Source organism: Pelophylax lessonae, assembly GCF_965119305.1.
Source record: "Pelophylax lessonae genome assembly, chromosome: 13".
Lineage (NCBI taxonomy): Eukaryota > Metazoa > Chordata > Amphibia > Anura > Ranidae > Pelophylax > Pelophylax lessonae.
The window spans coordinates 18,714,206-18,730,144 of NC_138780.1; the positions used below are offsets into that span (position 1 = coordinate 18,714,206).

At 46.3% G+C, this 15,939-nt stretch overlaps 2 protein-coding genes across 2 annotated transcripts in view; both read left to right on the top strand.

Moving 5' to 3' along the window:
* Nucleotides 1-5,692, top strand: part of LOC309569740 (high affinity immunoglobulin gamma Fc receptor I-like) — a 29,591-nt gene extending 23,899 nt beyond the window's left edge. Inside the window, exons 5-6 of the mRNA XM_082275726.1 lie at nt 60-222; nt 5,564-5,692. Of these exons, the coding sequence (XP_082131852.1) occupies nt 60-222; nt 5,564-5,567 (167 nt within the window). The 3' untranslated portion in view covers nt 5,568-5,692. The remainder of the gene's footprint in view (nt 1-59; nt 223-5,563) is intronic.
* LOC309569101 (high affinity immunoglobulin gamma Fc receptor I-like) overlaps nt 1-15,939 on the top strand; it is a gene marked incomplete at its 3' end in the record, with an annotated part of 90,225 nt that overhangs the window by 43,772 nt on the left and 30,514 nt on the right. The gene's annotated exons all lie outside the window — the stretch shown is intronic.

Genomic DNA, 15,939 nt, shown 5'->3' on the forward strand with positions numbered 1-15,939 from the left:
ATAATTCTGTATACTGATCCTGTGTGATATGCTTACAGTTATATTATTTTTCTATACAGAGCTCTTCTCCCAGCCGGAAATTGAGATGGTCCTAGACGTGGACATAGAACGCAATCAAATGATCCTAACATGTAATACAATTGCAATGAGAAATGACATTGAATTGCAGTTCGCTTTCTACAAGAATGGACAGAAAATTCAGGAATTCAGTTCATCTCACCAGTATGTAATCCCACCGTCTCAGGTGGACCATTCTGAGAAATATTATTGTGAAATAACAACTTCAACCAACAGTGTGAAAAAAAGAAGTGATGAATTAACTGTAGATGAACAAGGTGATCAAATTGTATTTTTAAATGGCGGCCTCAATAGCAGTTTACTATGTACATGCTGTGCTTACCATCTAGAAGCAAGACATGCTTGGATGTGCTAAAATGAATTATTTATATGGTTGGCCAAATCTGTTGAGGGTAGAAGGAGGTATGAGACATTCTTTGAAGCAGCACAAGAAGTTACATTTCTGACAAAGCTCATCGTCCAATGCAGTATATTGGTAAATACAGATATCTATGTATAATATTCCATACTTTCAAGCAAAAATAGAATTCCATATATCTTGGGTTGTAATGATATTCCCAAACCTAAGTCTCCTTCTTGGGAATCCGAGTAGTTCTCAATAGCCTAACAGATGAGCCATCAGTATGTAATCCCATCAACTCCGCTGGGCAATTCTGGAAATTATTACCAACTCTGGTAATTCTGGAACTTCAACCAACAGTTTAAAAAACAGGAGTGAGGAACAAATGTGGGCAAACGAGGTGATCATACTGTACAGGATTTTTGAATGAGGCCTCAATAACAATTGGCTATATACAGATGCATCTCATAAAATTAGAATATTATCAAAAAGTTAATTTATTTCAGTAATTAAATTCAAAAAGTGAAACTCATATATTTTATTTAGATTTGTTACACACAGAATGATATATTTCAAGCATTTATTTATTTTAATGTTGATGATTATGGCTTACAGCTAGTGAAAACCCAAAATTCAGTTTCTCAGATAATTAGAATATTGCATAAGGCTAATTTAAAAAAAAAAAAAAGGATTTTTAACCACCTTAGCGGTATCCCCGAGCGTGACTCGGGGTAGATTTTTCAGGCTAGGATCGGTATCCCCGAGTCACGCTCGGGGTAGATGAGCAGAGCGCGCAGCGGTGTCCCTTACCTTCTCCTGGCGATCCAGCGATGATCTCCCATTGCTGTGATCGCCAGCCGAGATCCCCGCCGCTCGTCCATCGGTCTGATGACTTCCTAGTTCCGTTCCCTGCAGCAGCAATGCTGCATGGGAGCGGAACTGGGAGGGAAATTCAAACGTTGCACAAAACACAAACACATAACATTCATATTACATATACATATATATATATATATATATATATATATATATATATATATATTTATATATATATGTGTGTGTGTGTGTATATATATATATATATATATATATGTGTACACATGTATATATATATATATATATATATATATATATATATACACACACACACACACACACATATATATATATAATATATAAAGCATGAATTATAATCTAATCAATAAATCAATAATATAATTTTATAATATAATATAATATATATATATATATATATATATATATATATATATATATGTATTATATTATATTTTATATAATAAAATTATATTATTGATTAGATTATAATTCATGCGTTTGTGTTTCCAATTTATCACATCTGGGATGTCTACTAGAGTCTTGTTTTGGTCAGGTTTAAGTCAGTAATTACTAAGAATTGTAGGCCTATAATACATAACGCCAAATTTCCATGAAAAAAATTGTACCGCTTTCCTGACATAATCATACCACCAGGGAGGTTAATACAGAAATTTGGCTTACTGAAAAGTCTGTCCATGTACAGTATAGTCTGCACTCAATACTTGGTCAAGGCTCATTTTGCATGAATTACTGCATCAATGCGGAGTGGCATGGAGGCGATCAGCCTTTGGCACTGCTGAGGTGTTACCGAAGCCCAGGTTGCTTTGATAGTGACCTTCAGCTTATCTGCATTGTTGGGTCTGGTGTCTCTCATCTTCCTCTTGAAAATACCCCACATATTCTCTATGGGGTTTAGGTCAGAAAAGTTTGCTGGCCAATTAAGCACAGTGATACCATGATCATTAAACCAGGTATTGGTACTTTCGGCAGTGTGGGCGGTGCCAAGTCCTGCTGGAAAATGAAATTAACACCTCCATAAAGCTGGTCAGCAGAGGGAAGCATGAAGTGCTCTAGAATTTCCTGGTAGAGGACTGCGCTGACTTTGGACTTGCTAAAACACAGCGGACCAACACCAGCAGATGACATGGCTCCCCAAATCTTCACTGACTGTGGAAAATTTTGCATTTCATTTGGAATTCAAGGTCCCGAATCTGGAGGAAGAGTGGAGGGGCACAGAATCCAAGTTGCATGAGGTCCAGTTTGAAGTTTCCACAGTCAGTGATGATTTGGGGAGCCGTGTCATCTGCTGGTGTTGGTGTTGGTCCAAAGTCAGCGCAGCCCTCTACCAGGAAATTCTAGAGCACTTCATGCTTCCCTCTGCTGACCAGCTTTATGGAGATGCTGATTTCAATTTCCAACAGTACTTGGCACCGCCCACACTGCCAAAACTATCAATACCTGGTTTAATGATCATGGGATTACTGTGCTTGATTGGCCAGCAAACTCGTCTGACCTAAACCCTTTTGAGAATCTGTGGGGTATTGTCAAGAAGAAGATGAGAGACACCAGACTCAACAATACAGACGAGCTGAAAGCCGCTATCAAAGCACCCTGGGCTTCCATAACACCTCAGCAGTGCCACAGACTGATCACCTCCATGCCACGCCACATTGATGCAGTAATTCATGCAAAAGAAACCCCGACCAAGTATTGAGTGCATACTATACTGTACATGGACATACTTTTCGATAAGCCAACATTTCTGTATTAAAAATCCTTTTTTTTTTATTGGTATTATATAATATTCTAGCTTTATGAGATCCAGAATTTTGGGTTCTCACCGGCTGTAAGTCATTATCCTCAAAATTAAAAGAAAGAAATGCTTAAAATATAGTACTCTGTGTGTAACGCATAAAATATATGAGTTTTACTTTTAGAATTGAAATAAATACTGAAATAAATTAACTTTTTGATATTATTCTAATTTTATGAGATACACTTGTACATGCTGTGCTTACTATCCAGAAAACAAAACATGCTTAGGTATGCTAACACTAATAAATGATTTGATTGGCCACGTCTGTTGAAGGGAGAAGGAGGTACGAGCCATTCTCTGAGGCAGCACAAAACACTGAATTTCTATTAAAGCTCATTCCAAGTAGGGGTATGTTGGTAAATATGGGATATCTACAGTATATATCATATTCATAGAAATACATATTTCCTAAGATGTAAAAAAAAAAAAACCCATACCCAAGACACCTCCATGGAAATAAGACAATGAGACAATCTGCCCGAGTTTGATTCACATAGGATGGGGGGAACTCTGCTTGAAATAAGCGGCTCCCCCCCCCCCCCCCGTACGCAGTGGACTGGGAAAGAGTCAATGGGCAGAGTAAACCTTGGCAAACACGTCATCGAAGCACCTGGTTTGGATAGTCAACCTGCCTGAGTTTGATTCACATAGGATGGGGGGATACTCTGCTTGAAATCAGCGAAGGCCAAACTTCATTGTAAACCCTATTGAAGTCTATAACAGGTAAATCTAGATACTGAATTTTGGCCAATTTCAAAGTGAATAGGCAAGCTATTGTCTAAAAAAGGCACGGGTGTTGGGGTCAGATTGAATACAGTTGTGCGCCTCCATCCCCCCAAACACACACATAATTGTCACTATGTGTCCCCACCAGTGGCACCCAATCTCCCCTCTAACTCCTTTTCTTTTCTCCCTGTTTCTTCTTCCCACCCTTTCTTTGTATCCACTCGTAGTGATCAGATGCCTACTTGGGCACGTTGGGGCCTCCTAGAAAACCTACAAAGAGGTTCCCAATAAGTTCTTGGAATCACCTCTGCTTCAAACTAGCTCCGGGATCCCCTGACGCCCAGACTTTTTACTCTGGAAATACTTCAATTGATGCTGATCACCCCACACCCTCCCACCCCCTTCCTACGATGTTGCTTGGGCTTTGTCGTAGCAGAAGGTCTTCTGAACTGTTTTTTGTAGACCAGAGGTGTAACTAGAACCTTCAGGAATCCAGTGCAAGAAACCATGAAGGGCCCCCCGGACCCCTGGCCGGGGCCTTTCCCTTCAAGCCTGATGTTCTTCCCACTAATACTGGGACCCTTTACTCTCGTTGCGGGGCCCTTTATTACAGTCCTGCAGCGGGACCCATTCACAAGTTCTGCAGTGGGCCCCCTTCCTGCCATCTTGGGGACTCCCCACTGTGGTGGAATGCCAGGGCCCTGTCGCAAGTGTGACCTTTGCGATCCTGGAAGTTCACCCACTGGTGTCAGTCGTTTTTATTTTTTGGTATTTCAATTGTATTATTTTTTATCATTTTATTTAATTTCTTTTTACAATGTCACTGACTATGACTCTGTCCATTCAGAAAAGGAAGGAGCTGGTAAATTACATATTTACCGACCCCTTCCTGGTTCTCTATTGTGACACATCCCCTGCAGCAGCCGGCAGGAGAGGGGAGGGAGCACAGTGGGGGGGGGACAGGGGAGCACACAGGGGCCCAGAGACAGCCAGGGGAGGACTGGGCCATGGGGCAGGGGGGCAATTGCCCCCTGGGCTGCTCTGATGCCCCGTAAAAAGGCTGCACTGCTTCTGCCACAGACTTGCTAAAGTATTCCTGGAGAAGATAAGTAAAACGTCCCTGCCGCTGACCTACTGAGTGCGGTTTGAAGACAAGGACAAAGAGCAGCCCTCGCCCCCCCCAGCATGGATGGTGTAAACTATTTCTGAGCAGAAGCCAATTCCATGACCCACTGGAGACTCTTCTGCCCTTGCCCCAACTGAGCGGTCCCAGCTCCCCCCAACCGCCCCCTGCTGGCCAGGTCGGGAACCCAGATTCAGCCGGTAAGTAGAGAGTCTCTGGTGCAGGGCTTCAGCTTGGAATGGGGGTCAGGAGGAGGATTGGGAGAGTGGGAGGGGGGTGAGGGAAATTGGGAGGGGGGTCGAGTCGCTGCACCATGGGCCTCTGGCTTGTACTTGCCCCCTGGGCCGAAAGCTGCCAGTCTGCCCCTGGAGACAGCAGAACACAAGTGAACTGGATAGGAGGAGAGGCGGGGGCAGCATACAAAGGAACCAATCTCCATTATTAATTTTTATTTTATTTTTTATTATTTTATATTTATTTTTTTAGAGTCGGCAAGTATTACAGCTTCAGATTGGTTGCCTGTTTGGGAGACTTCCCTCTCACTTCCTGTCACTCAAAAACAACAACACATTCAAAGTTAATTATTTGGTATTCTTTGGTTGCAAATTTTTGGAGTGCTCAAAATGTTTTTTTTTTTCCTTAGGTGAATCTAATCCAACAGTGATACAGAACATGATTCAGCTAATACTATCAGGATTTCTGTTGATAATTATTTTTCTTTTCATCTTTTATCACATAAAATTCATCAAATTTCTTGAAGTTGTAAATAAAGAAGCCTATCCAAAGAACAATGTTGAGCTAAATTAGAAACTTTGCTATAAGCAATGTCTGTACTTAAAATAAAATAGGGGGATGCGGTGAAAGCATGAAGAAATGACAAAAGCTATGACAATCTTTGTGTTAATTTCATTACATCTGATGGCCTGTAATGTATTTCATTTGCAGCTCTTGCAGTCCCTTTTTTCAGGAACAGAGAGGATGGGGAAGTAGTATGCAGATAACATGTTGGGTTCAGACAGATATGAATTATTAAAAGCTAAATTCTGGGTATGCATATTTCCGTACAGTTACCTTGGTCCAACTTTGACCAACACATTGCTTTCCCATTATTTTGTCTTAAAGCGGGACTTTACCCATAAAAACTTGATGAAAAATAATATCCTTCAGCAAGTGTAGCGCATCCCCAAAAGAGCCGCTGGTGAATTGAGTCCTATTTCCCCCTTTAGAGCACACAGCCAGGAACACAGCATTCTCCCTCTGGCTCAAAGATCAGTCTAGGGCAGTGATGGCGAACCTTGGTACCCCAGATGTTTTGGGACTACATGTCTTGTACTCTGCAGTGTAGTTGAACACCATGGGAAACGTAGTTCCAAAACATCTGGGGTGCCAAGGTTCACCATCACTGGTCTAGGGGTTTCTTTGTGTGATTGTATTTGGGAACGATGAACTTGGATGGGGAGCATGGGATACCCTGGCACCGTACAACTTGAGGACTCTTCAACTTTTGGCTGCTCTGAACAAACATCTGGTTGTGCAATTTCTGGCTGTACTGCACCAAACTTCTGTATTTTGCACAAACGAATGTCCCACAGGGTTTTTAGGCTGACTGTGACCTGTGCTCCTACAAGAGTTTAAAAGCAACACACTTCCACTTTGTGGCAGCACTAGGTACTCATCGGTGGCCTCCTGGCAATATCCACCAGGCTCTACCTAGTGAGGGAGATGTAGGCTCACACCGCCTCTGGAAACTTGGACTCTCTCCCACGGCTTCCTCCTGGCTCTCTCCCATGAGCTTTCTCCTGACCTAACGGGATCCTTGGACTAGAACTTGTAAATAGACCCTCCAGCTAAACCTAGATGGAACCTTGGTGTCTCCTGGCTGTCTTCCTCCCAGGCCTTTTTCCCCAGGGGGGCAGAGCACCCTCAACAGGGGTCTCCTCCTGCAGAACTGGACCCAGGAACACTGCCCTGCTGCTCAGACTACTAATGGGCTCTCTCATCACCATCTGGGCACACCTCCCCAGGGATTGGCTGGAGTTATTATTATTATACAGGCTTTATATAGCGCCAACAGTTTGCACAGCGCTTTAAAATATAAGGACAAAGACCGACAGAGGCGCCTCTAAGTGTAGACTTTTTTATAACAAGTTTAATGAATAAAATTATACACTCACATTTGTAAGGATATATTCATGCCCATAAACAAGGTTCCAGTGTGGGGAGGTGAACATCATCCGGTCCTAGACATCCATCCTAGCTGGAGCCAAGATCTCCTCGCCGTGGCCGTCTTGTACGGCGGGATGAAAACCAGAAAGTAGGCTCAATGTATTAGCTGAGAGCGAGGCTTGGTAGCTAGTCCAACGAAGATGACGTCATCTGCATGCAACGCGTTTCCGAGCGTGCGGGAGGGGCAGCCGCGCTCCTTCTTCACGGCAAATAGAGTAGCAAATGACAATGGTGTTCATTTAAATAATGGAATGGGAGAGGAGGGGAGGGGGGAAGATGCAAATGAACCAACGAAGGGGGATATATCTATTCAATAATATAGATGGACTGATGATCATATATCAATTATATTAAAAGTCACAAAATTAAGCTAGATTAAAATTCAGCTTAACCATCTGATAAAACAGAGTTGGAGAAATAATACACCAATATTTATATATATATATATAAAATATGTGTATATGACACTAGTAATATTAAGATGTACCAGCTAGCTATGTGTAGCAAACTACCGATGTAAAAATTATAAAATTTTGAATTAAAAGGAATTATTGATTTATAATGTAGAAATGCATAAGAGGAAAAAACATAAGAATGAAATGAATATTAATAAAAGTAAAATAAAAATAAAAATTGGCAAGAAATATATAAATTATAACAAAATATATGTATAAATTGGAATCGCTGTCAGCTAATACATCGAGCCTACTTCCTGGTTTTCATCCCGCCATACAAGCTGGCCACGGCGAGGAGATCTCAGCTCCAGCTAGGATGGATGTCTAGGACCGGATGATGTTCACCTCCCCACACTGGAACCTTGTTTATGGGCATGAATCTATGCTTACATATGTGAGTGTATAATTTTATTCATTAAACTTGTTATAAAAAAGTCTACACTTAAGCCCCGTACACACGTACTGATCGTCGGCCGTGAATATTCGGCCGAGGACCGATTGGCCGATTGTAGGCTTGTTAGTATGAAGCTTCCGACAGCCGACAGCGCATTTTCGGCCGAACAGAATCTGTCGTGCAGGCATTAAAATTTTTGTTGGCCAACACCAGAACGGCCGATTGTTCGCCAGTCAGTACAGAATTCGGCCGACAATCAGCAGATTTGCAAGACTGGGCATGCTCAGAAAAGAAAAAACACGCGGAAAGTTAACCATCACATGACATCACTTCTGCAGTCGGCTGTTGTTGGCCAACAAAATTCGTGTGCAGTCTTTTGCAGTTTTCAACAGACACGACAGCCCTGGACAAAAGACGGCCAATCGTTCGGCCGACGATCGGTACGTGTGTACGGGGCTTTAGAGGCGCCTCTGTCTGTCTTTGTTTTTAGCCCTGTGGAACCCCTGGCTTTTGGTTTCTGGATGGCTGCCCTATATGGTGGACTTTTCCTTCCCCTATGCCATTAATGACTTTTGTACTCCTATGGACTCTTTTCTAATATGTGACTTAAGTGCCTGTTACCATTGTGTCTTTAAAATATGAGAGAAGACAATACAGATACAATACAATTCAATACAGGAGGAATTGGAGTTCCATAAATATTCAGGCTTCAGACTCTGTCCTTCCTCCCACAATGTTCTAGAAATCTCCAGGTGATAGGGGGAAGTAACAGAGCAGCAGTCTGTGAAACACTGAGCAGCCCTAAGCAATCAACCCCTGCACCACTGATTACAAAAAACCCAAACTAAGTTTTCCCAGCAGTCTACTCTAGCTAGGAGAGTGCTACACAAGGAACATACATTCCACAATAATAATTATGCTACAAAAATGAGTGTGTGCTGTAAATTGCCTACAGCATTGCCTCTGTTTCTTCTTGCTGGAGGCTGACATTTTTCTGAAGCCCAGAGCCCCTGAGCAGCAGTAAATCTTTAAGCTGCCAGCAGATTGGCCAGATTTTGGCATATTGCCGAAAAATAGAAAGCAACTGAGCATGTGCAGAGCTGGGTGAGAAAGTGTATTACTGGATTCTAATCGGTATAGGAATTTATTTTTAATGTTTTACATAGCTATACATGCAAAAGTGGCCAGCCTGAAGTGATCTAGCAGGACTACTACAGGGATATTACATTTTTATACTTCCTCATTGTTATCCTCAGTACATCTGTGGTGTATTACAACATTGCTGCTCTGTGTGCACAACGATTCACACGATGTCAAAGTTCCCACACTCATTGTCTGTAATATTGCAATGTACCACTGCAGCAGACATTACTATTTGTGTTAGTTCTTCTTTTTGCTATAAGGCCAGTAATGTACAAATTTGGAATAACTACCAATGCTAGTTGTCACTATTTCCCTTAATTTTCAATAAATGTGGCTTGATTATGCAGATAGGGAAAACTTGGCTATTGTCACACAGAGATGTAGGAGGTTTTAAAGTTGAGAAGGTTTAGAGTCTGTTTGTTACCAAAGGGTCAAAATATTGATAAAGTGAAACTGATAACAGAAGATAGCAAAATGGTGATAGATGCCTGCTTGGCATGTACACTATATTACCAAAAGTATTGGGACGCCTGCCTTTACACGCACATAAAATTTAATGGCATTCCATTCCATGGAGTTGGTCCACCCTAGGGCAGCTATAACCGCTTCAACTCTTCTGGGAAGGCTGTTCACAAGGTTTAGGTTTAGTGTCTATGGGAATGTTTGACCATTTTTCCAGAAGCGCATTTGTGAGGTCAGGCACTGATGTTGAACGAGAAGGCCTGGCTCGCAGTATCTGCTCTAATTTATCCCAAAGGTGTCCTCCACCCCAAATGCGCTCATCCTTGTCTTTATGGCCCTTGGTTTGTGCACTGGTCCAAATCATTTGGTGAAGGGGGGATTATGGTGTGGGGTTGTTTTTCAGGGGTTGGGCTTGGCCACTTAGTTCCAGTGAAGGGAACATCAGCCGCTAGCAATAATTGCAAGTGAATCCGGCAGGCTGGTTGTACCCAAGTTGAACGATCAATCAACTTGGTACATTTAGCCTGCCTACACACGGTTCAAAAACTCAACCTGTTCCTGCTGAACTGGCCTAGATTTAAACCATCTATGGCTGTCCTAACTTACTCCAGCTTGTCCCTGGATATCCTTATTTTCTGTCTGCTGATCCTCTGACCTTTCCCCTTGTTTCTGACTACAATGTGGAAGCTTCTAAGCAGTGGGGAAAGGTGGGCATTTCTTGGTGAAAGCTTCTACCTACCAAGGGTAACAGGAGATTCGCCAAAACCCATGACAACTACCACTAAGTAATAGAAAACATTAATAAAAAATAATTGCTCTTCTATTATTGTTGATCCATGAAGGCCCAGAAGGTAACGCTACTTGATTTAGTGATGAGATGGGTGAGGTCCAATCATCTGGAGACCTATACCAGAAAGAACAAAGCTATCAGAAGGGCCACCAAAGGTTTGCAGTGATGTTTAGACCTAAAATGGGTACCCTGGTTCTCCAGGATGGTGGCTGAATATTGGGGGCTAACAAACCCATCCTGATACAAATTTTAAAAAAGGTTAAATCAAGAGACTAAACCCCTTTATGGGTTGTAGCAATATGAGTAAGATTGTTACTGTAGAATTGGACATCAACACACATTACTTTGTATTGACAAAGCAAATGCAGTATCCCAGTCAAGTTGTAGGGTAGTATGATATTCCATACATTAGTCTGCATTGACAAAAAATATTATTTATACAATGTTTAAAACAATTACAATTTTCGAGTCCGCAGATACAGCCATGTCCTATTGGGACCAGGGGCGGACTGACCATTAGGGCACTCGGGCACTGCCCGAGGGCCCAGGGCTAGTAGGGGGCCCCATGAAAGGCTCCTGGCACCTACCTTCCAAAGCATCTGTGATGATCCCGGAGCCCAGTGCCAGAACAAGTTCCAGCGCTGAGCTCCGGTAACTGGCCTGACAGAGACACACTAGCGTGGGCACTCAGGACACCTTCCCTGCATCTCTTTGAGGGTGCCTGGGCTCCCTCACGCAGCGATCGTCCCTCTGCAGCAGCTGACACTTACATCTGTCCCCCAACTGATGCCTGCACAGTACACAGAGCTCACCAAGGATCCTCCTCCACGGCTCTGAAGTACACAGACAGGAGGAGGAGGAGTAGCCGGGGAGGAGGGACATTAACTTCAAGAGCTGCACTGATTATCTGAGGTATATACTGTACATAGTTTATGGATACGGAAGGGGGACAGATAACAAGGATGCACATATGGAGAAGTGATGGGGGCGGGGGCATATGCTAGGGGGATGCTTTTGGAGGGGGGATGACTTGTGCTAGAAGGTGAGGAGGTGGTGTGAGGGGATTTCAACTCTGACCTCTCCCCTCCAAATGCACCCCCCAGCACATGTTCTCTTACTGCCCCTTCTCCCCAAATCAAAGAGGTGCAGATTGCCACTCATCCCAGGACCCCCTCTCTCCTCATCCCAGGACCCCTCTCTCCTCATCCCAGGACCCCCTCTCTCCTCATCCCAGGACCCCTCTCTCCTCATCCCAGGACCCCCTATCTCCTCATCCCAGGACCCCCTCTCTCCTCATCCCAGGACCCCTCTCTGCTATCATCCCAGGACCCCCTCTCTCCTCATCCCAGGGCCCCCTCTCTCCTCATCCCAGGACCCCTCTCTCCTCATCCCAGGACCCCTCTCTCCTCATCCCAGGACCCCTCTCTCCTCATCCCAGGACCCCTCTCTCCTCATCCCAGGACCCCTCTCTCCTCATCCCAGGACCCCCTATCTCCTCATCCCAGGACCCCCTCTCTCCTCATCCCAGGACCCCTCTCTGCTATCATCCCAGGACCCCCTCTCTCCTCATCCCAGGGCCCCCTCTCTCCTCATCCCAAGACCCCCTCTCTCCTCATCCCAGGACCCCTCTCTGCTATCATCCCAGGACCCCCTCTCTCCTCATCCCAGGACCCCCTATCTCCTCATCCCAGGACCCCCTATCTCCTCATCCCAGGACCCCCTCTCTCCTCATCCCAGGACCCCTCTCTCCTCATCCCAGGACCCCCTATCTCCTCATCCCAGGACCCCCTCTCTCCTCATCCCAGGACCCCCTATCTCCTCATCCCAGGACCCCCTATCTCCTCATCCCAGGACCCCCTCTCTCCTCATCCCAGGACCCCCTATCTCCTCATCCCAGGACCCCTCTCTCCTCATCCCAGGACCCCCTATCTCCTCATCCCAGGACCCCTCTCTCCTCATCCCAGGACCCCCTATCTCCTCATCCCAGGACCCCCTATCTCCTCATCCCAGGACCCCCTCTCTCCTCATCCCAGGACCCCCTATCTCCTCATCCCAGGACCCCTCTCTCCTCATCCCAGGACCCCCTATCTCCTCATCCCAGGACCCCCTCTCTCCTCATCCCAGGACCCCCTCTCTCCTCATCCCAGGACCCCCTCTCTCCTCATCCCAGGGCCCCCTCTCTCCTCATCCCAGGGCCCCCTCTCTCCTCATCCCAGGACCCCCTCTCTCTTCATCCCAGGACCCGTATCTCCTCATCCCAGGACCCCTATCTCCTCATCCCAGGACCCCTCTCTCCTCATCCCAGGACCCCCTCTCTCCTCATCCCAGGACCCCCTCTATCCTCATCCCAGGACCCCTCTCTCCTCATCCCAGGACCCCCACTCTCCTCATCCCAGGACCCCTCTCTGCTGTCATCCCAGGACCCCCTCTTTCCTCATCCCAGGACCCCCTCTCTCCTCCTCCCAGGACCCCCTATCTCCTCATCCCAGGACCCCTCTCTGCTCTCATTCCATGGCCCCCTCTCTGCTCTCATCCTATGGCCCCCTCTCTGCTCACATCCCAGGACCCCCTCTCTGCTCTCATCCCAGGACCCCCTCTCTGCTCTCATCCCAGGACCCCCTCTCTGCTCTCATCCCATGGCCCCCTCTCTGCTCTCATCCCAGGACCCCCTCTCTGCTCTCATCCCAGGACCCCCTCTCTGCTCTCATCCCAGGACCCCCCTCTCTGCTCTCATCCCAGGACCCCCTCTCTGCTCTCATCCCATGGCCCCCTCTCTGCTCTCATCCCAGGACCCCCCTCTCTGCTCTCATCCCAGGACCCCCCCTCTCTGCTCTCATCCCAGGACCCCCTCTCTGCTCTCATCCCATGGCCCCCTCTCTGCTCTCATCCCAGGACCCCCTCTCTGCTCTCATCCCATGGCCCCCTCTCTGCTCTCATCCCAGGACCCCCTCTCTGCTCTCATCCCAGGGGTCTCTCTCAGCTCTCATTCCAGTGTCCCCTCTCTGTTCTCATCTCAGGACCTCCTCTCTGTTCTCATCTCAGGACCCCCTCTCTGCTCTCATCTCAGGACCCCCTCTCTGCTCTCATCTCAGGACCCCCTCTCTGCTCTCATCCCAGGGGTCTCTCTCTGCTCTCATCCCAGGACCCCCTCTCTGCTCTCATCCCATGGCCCCCTCTCTGCTCTCATCCCAGGACCCCCTCTCTGCTCTCATCCCAGGACCCCCCTCTCTGCTCTCATCCCTGCACCCCCCTCTCTGCTCTCATCCCAGGACCCCCTCTCTGCTCTCATCCCAGGGGTCTCTCTCTGCTCTCATCCCAGGGGGTCTCTCTCTGCTCTCATCCCAGGACCCCCTCTCTGCTCTCATTCCAGGGGTCTCTCTCAGCTCTCATCCCAGGGGTCTCTCTCAGCTCTCATCCCAAGGCCCCTCTCTGCTCTCATCCCAGGGGTCTCTCTCAGCTCTCATTCCAGTGTCCCCTCTCTGCTCTCATCTCAGGACCCCCTCTCTGCTCTCATCTCAGGAACCCCTCTCTGCTCTCATCCCTGGACCCCCTCTCTGCTCTCATCGCAGGGGTCTCTCTCAGCTCTCATTCCAGTGTCCCCTCTCTGCTCTCATCTCAGGACCCCCTCTCTGTTCTCATCTCAGGACCCCCTCTCTGTTCTCATCTCAGGACCCCCTCTCTGCTCTCATCTCAGGACCCCCTCTCTGCTCTCCTCTCAGGACCCCCTCTCTGTTCTCATCTCAGGACCCCCTCTCTGCTCTCATCTCAGGACCCCCTCTCTGCTCTCCTCTCAGGACCCCCTCTCTGCTCTCATCTCAGGACCCCCTCTCTGCTCTCATCCCTGGACCCCCTCTCTGCTCTCATATTAGGACCCTCTCTCTGTTCTCATTCCAGGACCCTCTCTGCTCTCATCCCTGGGGCCCCTCTCTGTCCTTATCCCAGGGGTCCCTCTCTGTTCTTATCCCAGGGGCTACTCTCTGTCATTATTCCAAGGGTCACTCTCTGTCTTTATCTCAGGGGTCCCTCTCTGTCCTCTTTCAAGGGGTCCCCTAAACACCAACTGGGATAGGTTGTTCAGGACAGCAAGGGCCTGTTTAAATTTGCAGTTTGGGGGCAGGAAAACCTCAGAATTGAGCCCTGTATTTACTCACCCCCACCACACCCCCTTTAACTGCAAGGGCCAGGGGTGTACACATGTTGCATCCGCATCAGGAATTATATGTCCTGTCACGCTTGGCAGATGTAGCACCTGCCAAGCATAACTCATTCAAGTGAATGGGGCTGCATTGCAAAGGCTGTGCAACCTTGTGCAGTACAGCAAAAAAAAAAAAAAAGGGTTAAAGTAGGCAATGAGAAGGCGTTGTATTGCCTCCTCATCACCTGCTTCAACTCCTTGAATCACACACTAGCATGCTGAAACTATGTGCATTGCACATGGTTGCAGGGTGTTTGCCGAGTGGGCCTCATTCACTTGAATGGGTCACGATAACCCACCAAAAGCAACAGGGGGTTTAACTCCTGCTGCAACATGTGTACTCATGGACATGGACACAGGGGGGCCCCATGATCTCATATTGCCCGGGGGCCCCATAGGTTATCAGTCCGCCCCTGATTGGGACTTTAAGATACAAGAGACTACATTAGTTATCCTCTTCAATTGTGTAGATGGAACATGGAAAATTGATGTAGCGTGCAACCACAGAGGCCTAACAGGAGAAATCCTCCTCCTATATTAGCACAATTTGATCCACTGAAGGAACATCTTCTGCTGTTGGATAGGACTTTGCTTTGAGATATTCATGTCTAAAAAAATTGTTGAAAGGAACCCTCTAATGCAGGGGTCCTCAAACTACGGCCCTCCAACTGTTGCAAAACTACACATCCCATGGGGCATTGTAAAACTCTGACATTCACAGACATGACTAGACATGATGGGAATTGTAGTTCCTGAACAACTGGAGGGCCATAGTTTGAAGACCCCTGCTCTAATGTCTCCTGAAATGTGGCCACCAGGCTTCTCCATGATACAGCGTTGCATAACGTATAGAATCTTGTCCAATATATGTTTATGAGTAGAGCACAACAGATTTTTTTGGATGCCACAAATAAATGTAAGGTCGACCTCTTGTTTTTTTGGTTTCTTTTTCAGCAAAAACGTTAATAAAAATAATTTAATAAAAAATAAAAATTTCCAAATTTGTTTTTGTCTTTTATTGTAACATTTTTTTAATAATTGTTGTTGCCAGGACTTTTTTCTCAGAGAATAGGTGCAGGAACTCCCCCTTCTAAGTTACTTTGTTTCTCCGCCCTCTTCCCACCTCCGAGCACTAACCCTTGGTTCCACCCCTTCCAACCTCCGAGCACTGATCCTTGGTTCCACCCCTTCCAACGTCCGAGCACTTACCCTTGGTTCCACCCCCTACCCAGCTTCCAGTACAGCCCCTTTTAGAGAATATAGAGCCAATTATAATTTTGTATTGGAATGTATAGGATTAGGTTATGATAACAAGAAAAGCTATAAAATAGATCCCCCACAGCCAGCAGCAATA